General features: G+C 36.5%; 1 protein-coding gene across 1 annotated transcript; it reads left to right on the forward strand.

Annotated features, from left to right (window-relative positions):
* Positions 1 to 1,767: 1,767 nt before the first annotated feature.
* On the forward strand, positions 1,768 to 5,899 carry LOC131073075 (methylcrotonoyl-CoA carboxylase subunit alpha, mitochondrial). The gene is made up of 3 exons (XM_058009471.2): positions 1,768 to 2,708; positions 3,559 to 3,920; positions 4,642 to 5,899. Exons 1-3 carry the CDS (start codon positions 2,102 to 2,104, stop codon positions 5,842 to 5,844), a joined length of 2,172 nt encoding a protein of 723 aa, XP_057865454.2. The 5' UTR covers positions 1,768 to 2,101; the 3' UTR covers positions 5,845 to 5,899.
* Positions 5,900 to 13,909: the final 8,010 nt, after the last annotated feature.

Raw genomic sequence — 13,909 nt, forward strand, 5'->3', positions numbered from 1 at the left:
TTTTTGGGAAATTTATTGTTATCTAGAATTTTGTACTATATATGATCACGCTAACAAATCTTTACAAACTTGTTATTTTCTCACATGCTTTATAATTCTAGTAGCCTTTTATGTGTTAGGGAATGTTCTAATGGTTTTACAATTATGTAACAATATTAGAAAATAAATAGTTGTCATTTGATTGATCACATATTGACACATCTAATGGAGCTTGCTCTCACTTGAAGTAATTTTAATGTTGTTTGAAATTTGGTGTTGCATTGGTTATATGATCTACATTAGTAAGAAAAAGGCCCAATATTTCTTAACATGCACACCATTCTTCATAATAGGTGATATTTAATGGATATCATAGATAATATATTTATAGATCTTGTCTGCCATGTTTTCGAGATTCAAATGTTATTGTAGTGATCATGCTAGAACATTGAAGATGCGTTCAAGGAAGAAAGCTACTCCTCCACTTCATATCAAAATAGTGGGCATTCATGTGCTAGGTGAAGGAGCCATTTCATATAGAATTTCATGTAGGTAGTATGTCGAAGTCCCTAGATGATTGAGGTACCCAGTCTCTATTTAGTTTTTAGTCTTTTAGCTTTGCAAACTTTGCATAACTAAGAACTATATGCTCAAATATAAGTTTAGAATGCACTAGGTATGCTCATGCTAATAGAGCTCTCAATAAACTTGATATTTTCTCATATATTTTTTAATTCTAGTAACCTTTATGTGTTTAAGAATGTTTTAGTGGTCTAAAATCTTGTAATTGTGCACACAAATGATTAATAAAAAAAAATTATGTTTAGTTTTCTCTCTCTTGTTATTCATGAGATTAACATTTTGTTTATGTTGTAATTGTGCACACAAACTTTATCTCTTTTTAACAACTAAAAGCTTTTCTAATTCCACTCCCTTTTTATGGATGCAATTAAATTATATAGATATGAGTATTTTGCCTTTGAGTGGCTTGTTACAACATGTTGATTAGGTGTTCATTTATATTAAGAGTCTCTTTTGACTAAGCTATCACAATTAGAATGATCTTTGTTAGAGTTACTTGAGGATCAAATTTAGCTCTTTTCTTGATGATGGATTGTTGAGTGCAATCCAAAATATCAATTCACAAAGCATACACAATTTATCTAAAAACACTTTCACATACTACATGGATTGTGGAAAACTCATGCCTACTATGTCTCTCTTCCTTTGGATATTTCAAGAGATTAAGATCGACCTTGATCTTCTTCAAATAAATATCTCTAAATATTTATATATCAATAAACTACAATCTCTTCTTCTTTATTCTATATTTAATTTTTAATTTAAAAAAACCATAAGAACTTTCAGAAGCTAATTTTCATAAGCTTTGGATGGCATTACTACATAAAAATTTGAGTTTGTGTAATTATGTCGAGAGGCATCTACAATGACATCAAAATGTTCGTAAACAAAAATTCAATTTTGAAACAATTTGACATGCAAATGACGGGTAAATGCATGAAATATGCCATCATGCCATCTTTTGGTTTTTATGGGGAGGTTATTTTATTATTCAAAATAAAATAGAACCCTTTGTTTCCAATTATATGAAACCGTTACATTCAAATGATAGTGAAAGAGTGCCATAATATTTAAAATAGAACAATCAATAAAATAAAATAAAGTTGAAAGGTTAGTAGAGGAATAGACTTGGCATTGTGAAAATTTGATGATTCTACTAATATTGTTGCAATTCTTGAATTCCCTTTTATTATAAGATATCTCTCAGACATAATTTACCTTATACCAATAGACTCGGGCACAACTTAAATATTCTGATATGACGTGTAAGCTTGATTTGTTGTAGTTATCCAAACTGAATTGTTATCATTTTGCATATCTGATGGCATGCCAGTCATCCAACTTTACACTGCATCTCCACCCAATCGAGTTGCAGATCAATGGCCTGCTAAATTTTGCCCTGTATGCCAAGTTCAAAATTTAAGCCTGGGAAGAATACCCGTTTATCACTACACCGAACTCCTTTGAACGGTTATAATGCAGCCTAAAACGGAATAACCTCTTTCAAGCACAAAGGGGATTTGCTGGGCAGGACATTACAATGGGAATTGCAAGACTTGTTGCAAAACATCTTTCATCAAAGAAAATTCAGACAATAAACAGGCTCTACAGCTCAACCTCATCGAGTATCGAAAAAATTCTGATAGCAAACAGAGGCGAAATTGCCTGCCGTGTGATAGGAACAGCCAGGCGGTTGGGAATAAAGACTGTGGCTGTGTACAGTGAAGCTGACAGGAATGCCCTACATGTAAACCTAGCAGATGAGGCTGTTTACATTGGCCCCGCGGCCGCCCGGGCCAGCTACCTCAATGCAGGGGCAATTCTCCAGGCAGCCCGGCGCACAGGTGCTCAGGCTGTACACCCCGGCTATGGCTTTCTCTCTGAGAGTGCCCCCTTTGCAGAGTTATGTGAAAAGGAGGGCCTCAAGTTCATTGGGCCACCAGCCTCGGCGATCCGAGACATGGGGGACAAGAGCGCCTCCAAGAGAATTATGAGCCAAGCTGGGGTTCCGGTCGTGCCCGGCTACCACGCAGCCGAGCAGGACCCTGAGCTTCTCAGGTCCGAAGCCCAGAGAATTGGCTACCCGGTGTTAATCAAGCCTACGCACGGTGGAGGTGGGAAGGGAATGCACATTGTCTCAGCCCCGGGTATTTTTTTGTTTCTTTTACTCTGTGCTCGAATTGTTTTGGTTTTTCTTTTCATTCAGTTATATTTATATCAGACAATAAGATTTCAACTTCTTAGTTCTAAGTCTACTGTGAGTTTGGTTAAAAATTCAAAATTCATATAAAATTTTGAAATATGAGAGGTCGATTGATGTTTTTCTTTGTTGTGAACTTAAAAATCATGTTAACTTTTGCATTTGTTATTCATATAATTCTTTTGATTTCTGTTTTGTGGTGACCTAAAAATCTATGTTTATCTACAGTTCTTTTGATTTCTTTCTTTGTGGCGGTTTCAAATATTATCTTTACCTTGTTGTTCATACAATTCTTTTGATTTTTTTCTTTGTGGTGACCTAAAAAACTATCTTTACCTTTATACTCATTATTCATATAGCTCTTTTGATAACAACACTGTCTCACTCTTTGCTTCTCTTGATCGTACACATAACTCCTTTTGTTTAAGTTATCAAACATGTTGTTTTACAGTCTGATCGATTGTTTATGTAACTTGTCTTATTAAATGGCATTTAATTGTTAGTAGCTTTGTTTTACATTATGCTCCTTTTTATTGCTCATGCAACTTCTTTTATTAAGGGCATTTAACTTCCAACAATCTTATCTTACTCTGAGCTTCAGGCTTTAGATGTTTTTGACCTTTTGTTTCTGTGAGTTTTGATTGTTTATATAACTTTTTTTATTAATGTCATTTGACTTATGATAGGCTCGTTTTATTCTTAAGATTTACAGTTATATGTCTTTGGCCTTTCTTTTCTCTGACTTTTGATTGTTTTAGGAATTTCTTTTATTTATGGCATTAGATTTTATTTTTCAGAGGAATTTTTGGACTCTTTACATGCTGCCCAGCGAGAGGCTGCTGCATCCTTTGGCAATGAAGCTGTGCTTTTGGAAAAATACATTGCCCGCCCTCGGCACATTGAAGTGCAGATTTTTGGAGACCGGCTAGGGAATGCTGTGCATTTGTATGAGAGGGATTGCAGTGTACAGAGGAGGCATCAAAAGATAATTGAAGAGGCTCCTGCACCTAATGTTTCAGAGGAGCTTCGGCGCCATTTGGGAGAAGCAGCGGTATCTGCTGCCAAGGCAGTGGGGTATTATAGTGCTGGTACTGTGGAATTCATAATGGATACTCAATCTGATGAATTCTTTTTCTTGGAGATGAACACCCGACTTCAGGTTAGCAAAAATTGGGATACCTAATGTAGGCATGTTGGTTTCTTGAATTAAAAAAAAAATATTTCAATTTAAAATGAACGTTACCTTCTTATAGTTTTTTCTCAGGCGATGCTGCTAAGTGAGAAATTACTAATATGGAAAGAAATTCCATAACAGAGACATGCCTTTGCATTAAAAAGCTTCCATATTAATAGACATCCCATACAAGAATTTCATAGTCTATTGCATTAAAATCTTCAATGAATTTATTGAGTTTTCTCTACCAGTTGTCACAAAGAAAAATCAGGAGACTTTCACTGGAACTTTCTTTGACAGACTGTCACTTGGCACCTCAGACACATTCCCTTCCCTCTTTAGTACTCGCTTATAGTCTCATGATGGAAAATGGTCAGTCCTTTGACTTTCTTCCCTAGAATCTTTTCATACAGCTTTCTTGGAACTGCCAGAACAGTAAGTAGGAGTGGCAGCCCCCTCAGAAGGACCCTACTCTTAGCCACAAATTATCTTGAAACTTTGTATTTTTTCTTTACAAATAAGAAAATTGGAAATTAGATCCACCTATGAGATCCCACCCTTAGCCTCAGTTTTTCTTAAAAATCTTTTTGATTCATTACTGATCTTTTAAAATTGGAAAATGTTTCTAGTTTTTGTTATTGAAGAATTTTTTCCAAGATTTCTCATGTTCTAAAGCTATGCTTTAATCAAAATTTCACTACTCCAGGTGGAACACCCTGTAACAGAAATGGTAATAGGCCAAGACCTTGTGGAGTGGCAGATTCGAGTTGCAAATGGGGAGCCCCTTCCACTTGGGCAGTCCCAGATTTCCTGTACTGGGCATGCCTTCGAGGCTCGAATCTATGCTGAAAATATTCCCAAGGGATTTTTGCCTGCAACAGGTGTTTTGAATCATTACTGCCCCCCTGCAGTTTCCCCAACCGTGAGGGTTGAGACTGGCGTTAGGGAAAAGGATACTGTAAGCATGCATTATGATCCTATGATAGCAAAACTAGTAGTCTGGGGGAAGAGCCGGGATGCAGCTTTGGTTAAACTCAAGGACTGCCTGTCTGACTTCCAGGTTGCTGGCTTACCAACAAACATTTCTTTCCTCCAGGGACTTGCCAGGCACTGGGCATTTGCTAGTGGTCAGGTTGAGACCCACTTTATACAGCACTTCAATGATGATCTCTTTAATGTTGAATTGGTAAAAACTGAGTTGGATAGTGCTAAATTTGGTGGAGCACTGGCTGCTGCTTGTATCTGCATGAGGGAACAAGCCGAGGATGGGTCATCTTCACTTTGGCATGCTGCTCCAGCATTCCGCATCAACAATGAATTGAAGCGTGGATTTGAACTGAAATGGAAGAGTGAAACCGTTGATATGGAGTGGGTACCTGTGGGAATTCTTGTAACGTATAAGAAAGATGGCACATTCTATGTGGAGATTGAAGATGGAGACTTTCTTGGCATTAGAGTGAGAGGGGATGATGTTGCAGGTATCAAGGAAGGAAAGTTGAAGCTGCATGTTGATGGGCTTAGCATGAATGCGAGTTTGGCAGTGTATTTAAAGGACTCCATTGAACACATACACATTTGGTATGGTAACCATCACCATCATTTTACTCAAGATATACCAATGAGACACCAGTCTGAAGAGGATCTTATGGGTCAACAAAATAAGTTATCTGATACATTCACTACTAGTGTAAAAGGAGCAGTGATTGCACCCATGGCAGGATGCATTGTGAAGATTCTTGTAGAAGAGGGGAAAATGGTTGGCAAGGAACAAGCCATACTGGTTTTAGAAGCCATGAAAATGGAGCATGTTGTAAGATCACCACAGCAAGGTTATGTTCGACAATTACAGTTTGGTGTTGGGCAGCAGGTTTTTGACAATTCTGTTCTCTTTGTTATTGAGGACAAATAACATCTAAATGCAATTAAAAATAAATAAAAATTTAAAGCATCTGTCATGACTACAATTTTTTTGGCTTGTGTTGGTGATACCGTTTACAAGAAATTTCAGGGTTTGACTATCATGGGAAAATTTTGGTAAGTACTAAAAATGTCTTCTGCCTGTAATGCACCTCTTGCACTTCCAAATTAAATGAGATGATTTAAAAAGGTGACCATCTTCACATTCTTAAAACATCTATCTTATTTTACAACAAGGTGCATTGAGGGAGATGCGTCACCATAATCCTGATTGCTGACTCTAAAAATATATGTTTCACAACTCTCTCTTCTTGAGACAAATTCATGTGATCTCTAGAAGTATTGCATGCTTTCATGAAATTTTCACTTACTGCAACTTAATAAACACAATCACTCAGCAATCATCAACTGCCTTTAATGAACTCTTTGCATTTGTTTCCATGGTTGCTTTCTTCTTTTAATGGAAAATCCTGTGCAACTGGTAGATATAAGAAGACACCATGAGGTAAAGCATAATTACAATGATCTGCCAAAGCTTATAGAGATACAATGAGGATTTTAAGAAAAGAAAAAAAACCACTTACAAATCTGTGCATATGGAGCAGATGCCATTAGACATCAAACATATTGGCACTAATCAAGATAACATGTTCAAGAGATTAAATTAACTAACACATAAAGTATGATATCAATACATCTGGGTGCATTATTTCAAAAATAAGGAAAACAAATTCACTGTAATTCGACAATTGAGTAGCAATCATCTACCTAACATTTTTAATGGTCATGTCTATCCTCTCCCAACTTGACCTAACAAGTTACAGAAAATCTCCTTAATCAATCTCAGGGTATAATGCCTTAGTCTACAAGTAATCTACAGGGCCCTACAAGTAATCTACAGGGCTTATTGTGGAAGCACCAGAAATCTGGTAGCCACAATAGCTACCTAAAACAATTTCAGGAGTCTATCCTAGCGGTCCCATGGAGTAGTGCAACAGGATTTCTCATTGGGTGCTGCAGTGAGAATTCACGATATTGTATGCTGAAACCTGGTCCCATGTACATTTGAAATCTTCTTATTTGGCAGGGAAAAATCAGAAGTTTTTACCAGAAAGTTAAACATGAAAAAATATTAGCCACACCAATCATTTCCATCCTGCCACTTGGCAGTAAATTTAGTTTAAAGGTTCAGGGAAAGTTACCAAGCTGCCTTCTCTTGGATTCTTGCTACAAAATGAAGATCCACTTTTTCAGCTTAAGATTCTTTCTTTTCTTGTATCTGCACGAAAGTTTCATGGGACCCCTTGCAGAGTGGAAGTAGGAGCAGCAACCCACTCCCTGGGATCCCATATGAAGAAATCTGAAGGAGAATAAGCGTAGCCATACTTACCATATGGCATTGGATACAAAGATCGGAATGCCATTTTGCAGAAGGGTAAAACAGGATACAAATATAGAGAAGAGTATATTACATTGAAATCTAGTACCCAGGAGTATGTCCCCATCTTTAAACCCAGGAACTGAAATTAGCTGATTTATTCACAAAGTTCTGCAGCTTTATGTGCTACAAATGTGGAGTAAATGTTTTCATTCTTCCACTTTGTTGCCTAAGAAAATATCTTCAACTCAACTTTTCGTACTTATCTCTGGTACCTGTATTATAATAAATATTCTAGCAAATGTTCAGGTTTTGACATTATGCGATAGACAAAAATGCTTGTATAAGAACATAAAGATCAGGACTGGCCTATTTATTACAAAGTTTGTTAGCAAGGAATTAGAATTTCCACGTAAGATATTTATGCTGATAGGCATTTCCCTATTAGATTATGAATTCTAAGTCTACCCCAATCTTGTACAAATCTAGGGGAAAAGATGAATATAATATTGTAGGACAACAAGAGGTTATATATAGTTTTAACATGCACGTGCAGTTGACATCCAATCTGAGATCATCTAATTGTGGCTTTGTGTTGTGCTTATGTAGACCCTCATGTTTCATGCTTATGCATTTGTGCCTTGCCTTGTATATTTCCTCATGTTGTTGGCTGGATCAAGTTCCTGGTTTGCATTCATGACAGATTGGTTTGATAAATACTATATGAAAACCAACGACTTTGCCTTTCCCATCATTATCCCCTTTATGTTATATTGCCTGTTGACTTATTATCGGCTGTCACATTTCCCTTAAGTAGTACTTTTTTTCTTTTGTTTGACCAGTTACCAGCTTTGGCTGGTAAAATGCCATCTACAAATCCACCATAGTAGTCCATGTCATTGGCACAAGGTGCATCCAGCCTGGAGTCTGGTTGGGTTTGGGCCACTAGTGCAATAGGTCGGGATTGATAACCACAGTTTGGCAGAGTAGAATGGGTTTTTTGTCAGCATTGAAACTCAAGGTAACGTGGCAATGTTTCATTGGTTTTTGTAGACTAACATATTAAATCATCTAGCACTTTGATGATCAACCAAAACGTGGAAGATGTTGATTTTGAGGACAAATTAATCTTGCCCATTGGTGATCATTGAAGCTTAAAGAGAAGTTAGAAGGCATTACTCAAAGGGAGCAGGAAGTCATAATGAATCCATGTATCAATATCTGTCTTACTTCTTGAAAGATAACTAGCCAAAACTGAACTAGCTTTTTGCAAAATGTCAAAACATTGAACTCAGATCCAAAAAGAGTTCTCAGACAGCCAGTACAGATTTATTAATTTCCAGGAAATACTTCAACTGTTCAACATACAAACTCTGAAACACAACCTCAATGAACCAATCAGTCTGTATATTTTATTTCTAGAACACCAGTTCAAGCAAGAAACTGAATCAGGAATTAACAATACCAAATTATATTTCTCAGATCTGCACTCTAAAACATACAGTAACAATTATAATCATTATGATTAATCTGACTCCCTTCCAGGGTCTGTAAGACAAACTTTAAAGACACTCTTATTACTGGCTTGCAGTATCGATTTATATCTCTGACTAACAATACACGGGCATGCTGAAATCCGATATATGATTGTTTCCGTTTTTGCCCTAAATCGCTCTCTCCAGATGATGGTCGCTGTAGCAGTGATTCCTATTGCTGCATTTACCATCTTTTCCTGTCAAAGACAATGGCCAGATGCGAAGTTATTCCTCCAGATGCAATCATCTTATCACAAGTTCCCTGACTGTGGCGGACTGATGATCTGCTTCTAAGTGCTTAGCCAATGGTTCTTCTTTACTCCTGCGGATTAACAGAATTAGAATGCTGTAAAATATAAATGCTCAGATTGAACAATGGCAGGTATAGGGGTTTCATCCTAACCTGCGAATTTGGTTCTGGTTTGCCGTCCAGAGCCAACGTGCACAAGGCAACTCAATTTGTCTTCCAAGCATGTCTTCTCTTCCAAGTGAATTGCCTTATATAGGCTTTGTGAGTGCCGTGATAAGGAGATGGCTGACCTCAAGTTGGCTGGCAAAATCAAAAACAAAATTATAAATTAAAACTACTGCCAAAACCACATAGGTCAGACTCCTATGATTTAGGAAATTTATCAATAATTTCATTATTATAAATTTCCTTTATTTATTTATTCTAAGCAAGCGTTGGGTGTTAGAAAACATCTTCGTGAGGCTGAGTAGGCCCATAAAAACGGGATCATGACAGTCCTCCCATCCTCTAATTGCTTGACCTCAAGCAATTGCAGATTGGGATTCTCGAAAATCTCTATTCCTTCCCATGTCGCATCCTCCAAGGAATCACTTTGTTTCTTAACCTCTTTTCCCTCACATTCAGCACTGTTTTAGTTTCAAGGATGAGCTTGCCTTCATAATTAAAAGGAGGTAGGTCCATTGAGGAGGTAATCTGTTGACCAAGGCCTTCTTGAGACATGAAACATGAAAGGTGTTATGAATTCTGCTGTTAAGCAGTAATTCCAGCTCATAAGCTACCTGGCCCACTTTCCTTATCACTGGATAGGTCCATAAAAACTAGGCTTTAACTTCTCTGCCCCATTGCCCTTGATTGAAGACTGTCAATAAGGCTACAATCGTAGAAACACTAAGTCTCCTACCTCGAATGTCTATTCAGTATGATGCCTATCAGCATACATTTTTTGTTGATTTTGAGCTTGTCACAAATTCTCCTCGAGGGCCTCCATAATGTTCTTGCTTTGTTGTACCATATCTTTAGCACTAGGAGCTCTACTATCAGTAAAAATCAGGTCCACAAAAGAATTAGCATCATAATCGTAGCGTGCTTTGGAGAAGACATCCCAATCGACATGTGATGAGTTGTGTCATAGCAATACTCACCCAAATGCAACCATTTAATCCATGTTTGCTAGTCTGTTACGTAGTTTTTCAAATAGCCCTCAATCCACTTGTTCGCTATCTCTATTTGGGGATGATAATTGGCACTAGGTGTTAATTTAGTCCCTGTCAAATGAAATAACTCCTGCCAAAACATATTAAGAAACTTGTTGTCCTCATCACTCACAATTGTCCTTCACAACCCATGAAGTTTAAAAATCTCTTTAAAAAATAGATCTGCCACTTGAGGTGCTTTAAAATTTGATGATATAGCATGAAAATGAGCATACTTTGTGAATCTATCAACCACTACATATAAACAATCTTTACCTTGGACGTTTGGCAATCCAATGATGAAATGCATAGATATACTATCTGTAGACACTCATTTATGTCCACTTAATTAAATGAATATTCAAAATTTGTTTGATTATTTAACTATTTTCTTCTATTAATTAAATAAATTATTATTCACTTAACCACATGTGACAATTAACTAAATAAATAAAACATATTTGTTTAATTAATTCATCTTATCCTAAAATCCCCTTTCTCACATGTAAATAAATTAAATATTTATTTAAATTCCTATATCCCTCACCCACTTGCACTTTTTCGAAAATGCAAGTTGCAAGTTGCAAGTTAACCTCCTTTTAATCATGTCTAAACCCCTATTATTAGTCTAATGACCCTTTAATGATTTGCACATTCCTAAACCAAAGGTTAACCTAAAACCCATCAACTCAAACCTTTTAAATGGTTTCCTTTAAAGTCTTTAAGCCTTTAATGGTTTCCTTCTAAAGTCTTCTTAAGCTTTTAATGGTTTCCTTCTAGAGTCTTCAAGCTTTTAATGGCTTCCTTCAAAGTCTTTAAGTCTTTAATGACCTCCTTGTAGAGTCCTCTTAAGTCTTTAATGGCTTCCTTCAAGTCTTCAAGCATTTATTGTTGTGTCCTCCTCTCCTCTCAAACCTTCCCTCGTTGACACTTGTCAACATGTGATTGGCTTAAAAGAGAGCACATAGATTGAGAATCAGCACTTCCTCAAGCAATCCTAATCCTTCCTCAATCAATTCAATCTCAACCCTTCATTTGCCCATTTTCCCTATAAATAGAGCTCAATCCTTCTTTGGTGAAAGAGTCACAAGGGTTATCCATGGATTGTTACTTTGCTTAGAATTTGAATGTTTTGTAGGAAGTCTTTGTATTATGTTTTAGCTCTTCCACTAGTTGGAATTGTTGTTTAACATTAATACTCCATTCACGTCTTCAAGCATTCAACACTTCATATAATCAACCATCTCGCATCCTCCATTTGACATCCTTTTGTGCTAGTGCTCAAGTTGAGGGCATACTTCACATAGCAGCAAGATCTTGGAGAGGAGGAGAACAAGGAAGAGTCATGGCATAGGGAGCATCATGGGGAAGTAATTTCGTTTTATTTATTTCCTAACTAGCTTCTAGTTTTAATCTTCTTTGATAATGCTTTGAATGGATTTGTTTTTATGCATGTGCTTATGGTTGAAAGCTTTTACTAACATGATTTTGTATTGATTTTACTAATCTCCACTTTCACAGTGTTTCACTATCCCATTTTTTATTTGGAATGGGCAAGGGCTGCAATAACCTTGCTGGAAACAAATGCTCAGCCTTATTCTATTGACATTCCTTGCATTCTCTTACATATTGCATTACATTTTTTTTAACCCTTTCCAAGAAAGATGTTTCCTCACTTGTTTATATGTTTTTTAGAAACATAGATGGCCAGCAAGTGGGGTATCATGACAAGCTTTTGTAATCTTTCCCTTTAATTTAGATTAAGGTGTGATGTTTATTCGCCCCTTGTAAAGAATTCCCTCATTTGCATTTTGAACCTATCATCTTGCACCTTGCCTTCCAAAATATCATTAGCAAAAGAATTTTTCACATAAATCAACAGATATATCAATAATAGAATGCAAATGAGGTTTTCTAGATAATGCATCAACCACTACATTGTTGTTCCCTTTCACATACTCAATGTCAAAGTCATAGGCTTGAATTTTGCTTACCCGTTTTTGTTGCCTATCATTTAAATCCCTTTGGTTAAGAAAGTACTTCCCTTAACCAAATATTGTCTGAACTTAGTCAAAGCATGCATTGTAGCCAACATTTCTTTGTCATAAATTGAGAGTTTATGCTCAACCTCTTTAAGCTTCCTACTCTTGAATGCTATGGGGTGTTTATTTTGCATCAAAACAACCCCTATTTCTTCACTAGATGCATCACATTCCAAAACAAAAGTAAGTGAAAAATCTGGAATTGCCAAGACTGGACACAAACTCATTACCTCTTTGAGCTTATCAAAGGCTTGTTGAGTTGATGGAGTCCATACAAATGCTCCCTTCTTTGTTAGACTTGTTAAGGGTGCAACAAGTTGTGAGAATCCACTTACAAACCTCATATAGTAATTGCATAACCCAACAAATCCTCTCAACTACGTTAGATTGCTTCATCTAGGCCACTCTTGAATGGCCTTGATTTTCTGCTTGTCCACACTTACTGATTTTGAATCCCAAATATAAGATTTCTTGCAACCCAAACTCACACTTAGATGCTTTGGCATAAAAGGATTGTTGTTTTAGGATACTCAACACCTCATCAAGTGTTTTAAATGATCTTCCTAGTTTTTGCTATAAACTAATATGTCATCAAAGAAGACCAAAACAAATGTCCTCAATTGTAGAATAAATACTTGATTCATAGATGATTGGAAGGTTGCTGGAGCATTTGTTAGTCCAAAGGGCATCACCAAAAATTTGTAGTGCCCATAATGACATTGAAATGTTGTATTGTGTACATCCTCATCCCTAACCTTGATTTGATGGTATCCTAAATGCAAATAAATTTTGGAAAAATACCTAGCTTTGTGTAGCTCATCAATCAATTTATCAATTTGTGGTATTGGGTAACAATTTTAATGGTTCTATTATCGAGAGCTCGATAATGAATACACATCCTCATAGTTCCATCTTTCTTCTTAACCAACACTATGGAAGATGCAAAAGGGCTAGAACTAGGCCTTGTATGCACCATATCCAACAATTCTTTGATTGCCTTTTCAATTTGTTCCTTATATAGTTTAAGATGGCGATATGGAGTGACATCACTGGTTTTGCCCCTTCTTCAAGTTCAATAATGTGTTGGAAACCCCTATTAGGGGGCAGACCTAGGGGTATGTCTTTGAACACTTTGCTATGCTTGTCTAAGATAGATTGAATCTGCACATTGGTAGCACCTCCTTTCTTAGCAGCACTTGTATTAGTGATAACACATTCTACTAACCATGCTACTTGCCTTTTATAGAAAACCCATTCCATCATCTTAGCTAATATTTACATTGTTCCTTTGCTTGTCAAATCATGTAGCACTACCCTATTTACGTTGTGTTGGAAAGAGATCTCCATCTTTTGGTGGTTGGTTTCATATTTGTCAATTGTATACAACCATTGACATCCCAAAACTACTTCCATATCCATGTCATTTACATAAAAATCATCCTTCAATTTATATTCCCTCATAGCCAACACCATTTGGGGAACCTTCTAAGTGCAAGAGAGAGTGATTCCACTGGCTACTTTTACTTCAAACCTTTCAATTGGAACTATGTTCAAACCAAGTCTCTTTACCACATCCCCATTAACATAATTATAGGTGTTTCCCCCGTCAATAAGAATGATTGCTCGTTGTCCTTTCAAAATCCAATTTATGCAGAACAC

This window comes from Cryptomeria japonica, chromosome 3 (genome assembly GCF_030272615.1).
Source record: "Cryptomeria japonica chromosome 3, Sugi_1.0, whole genome shotgun sequence".
NCBI classification, from domain to species: domain Eukaryota; kingdom Viridiplantae; phylum Streptophyta; class Pinopsida; order Cupressales; family Cupressaceae; genus Cryptomeria; species Cryptomeria japonica.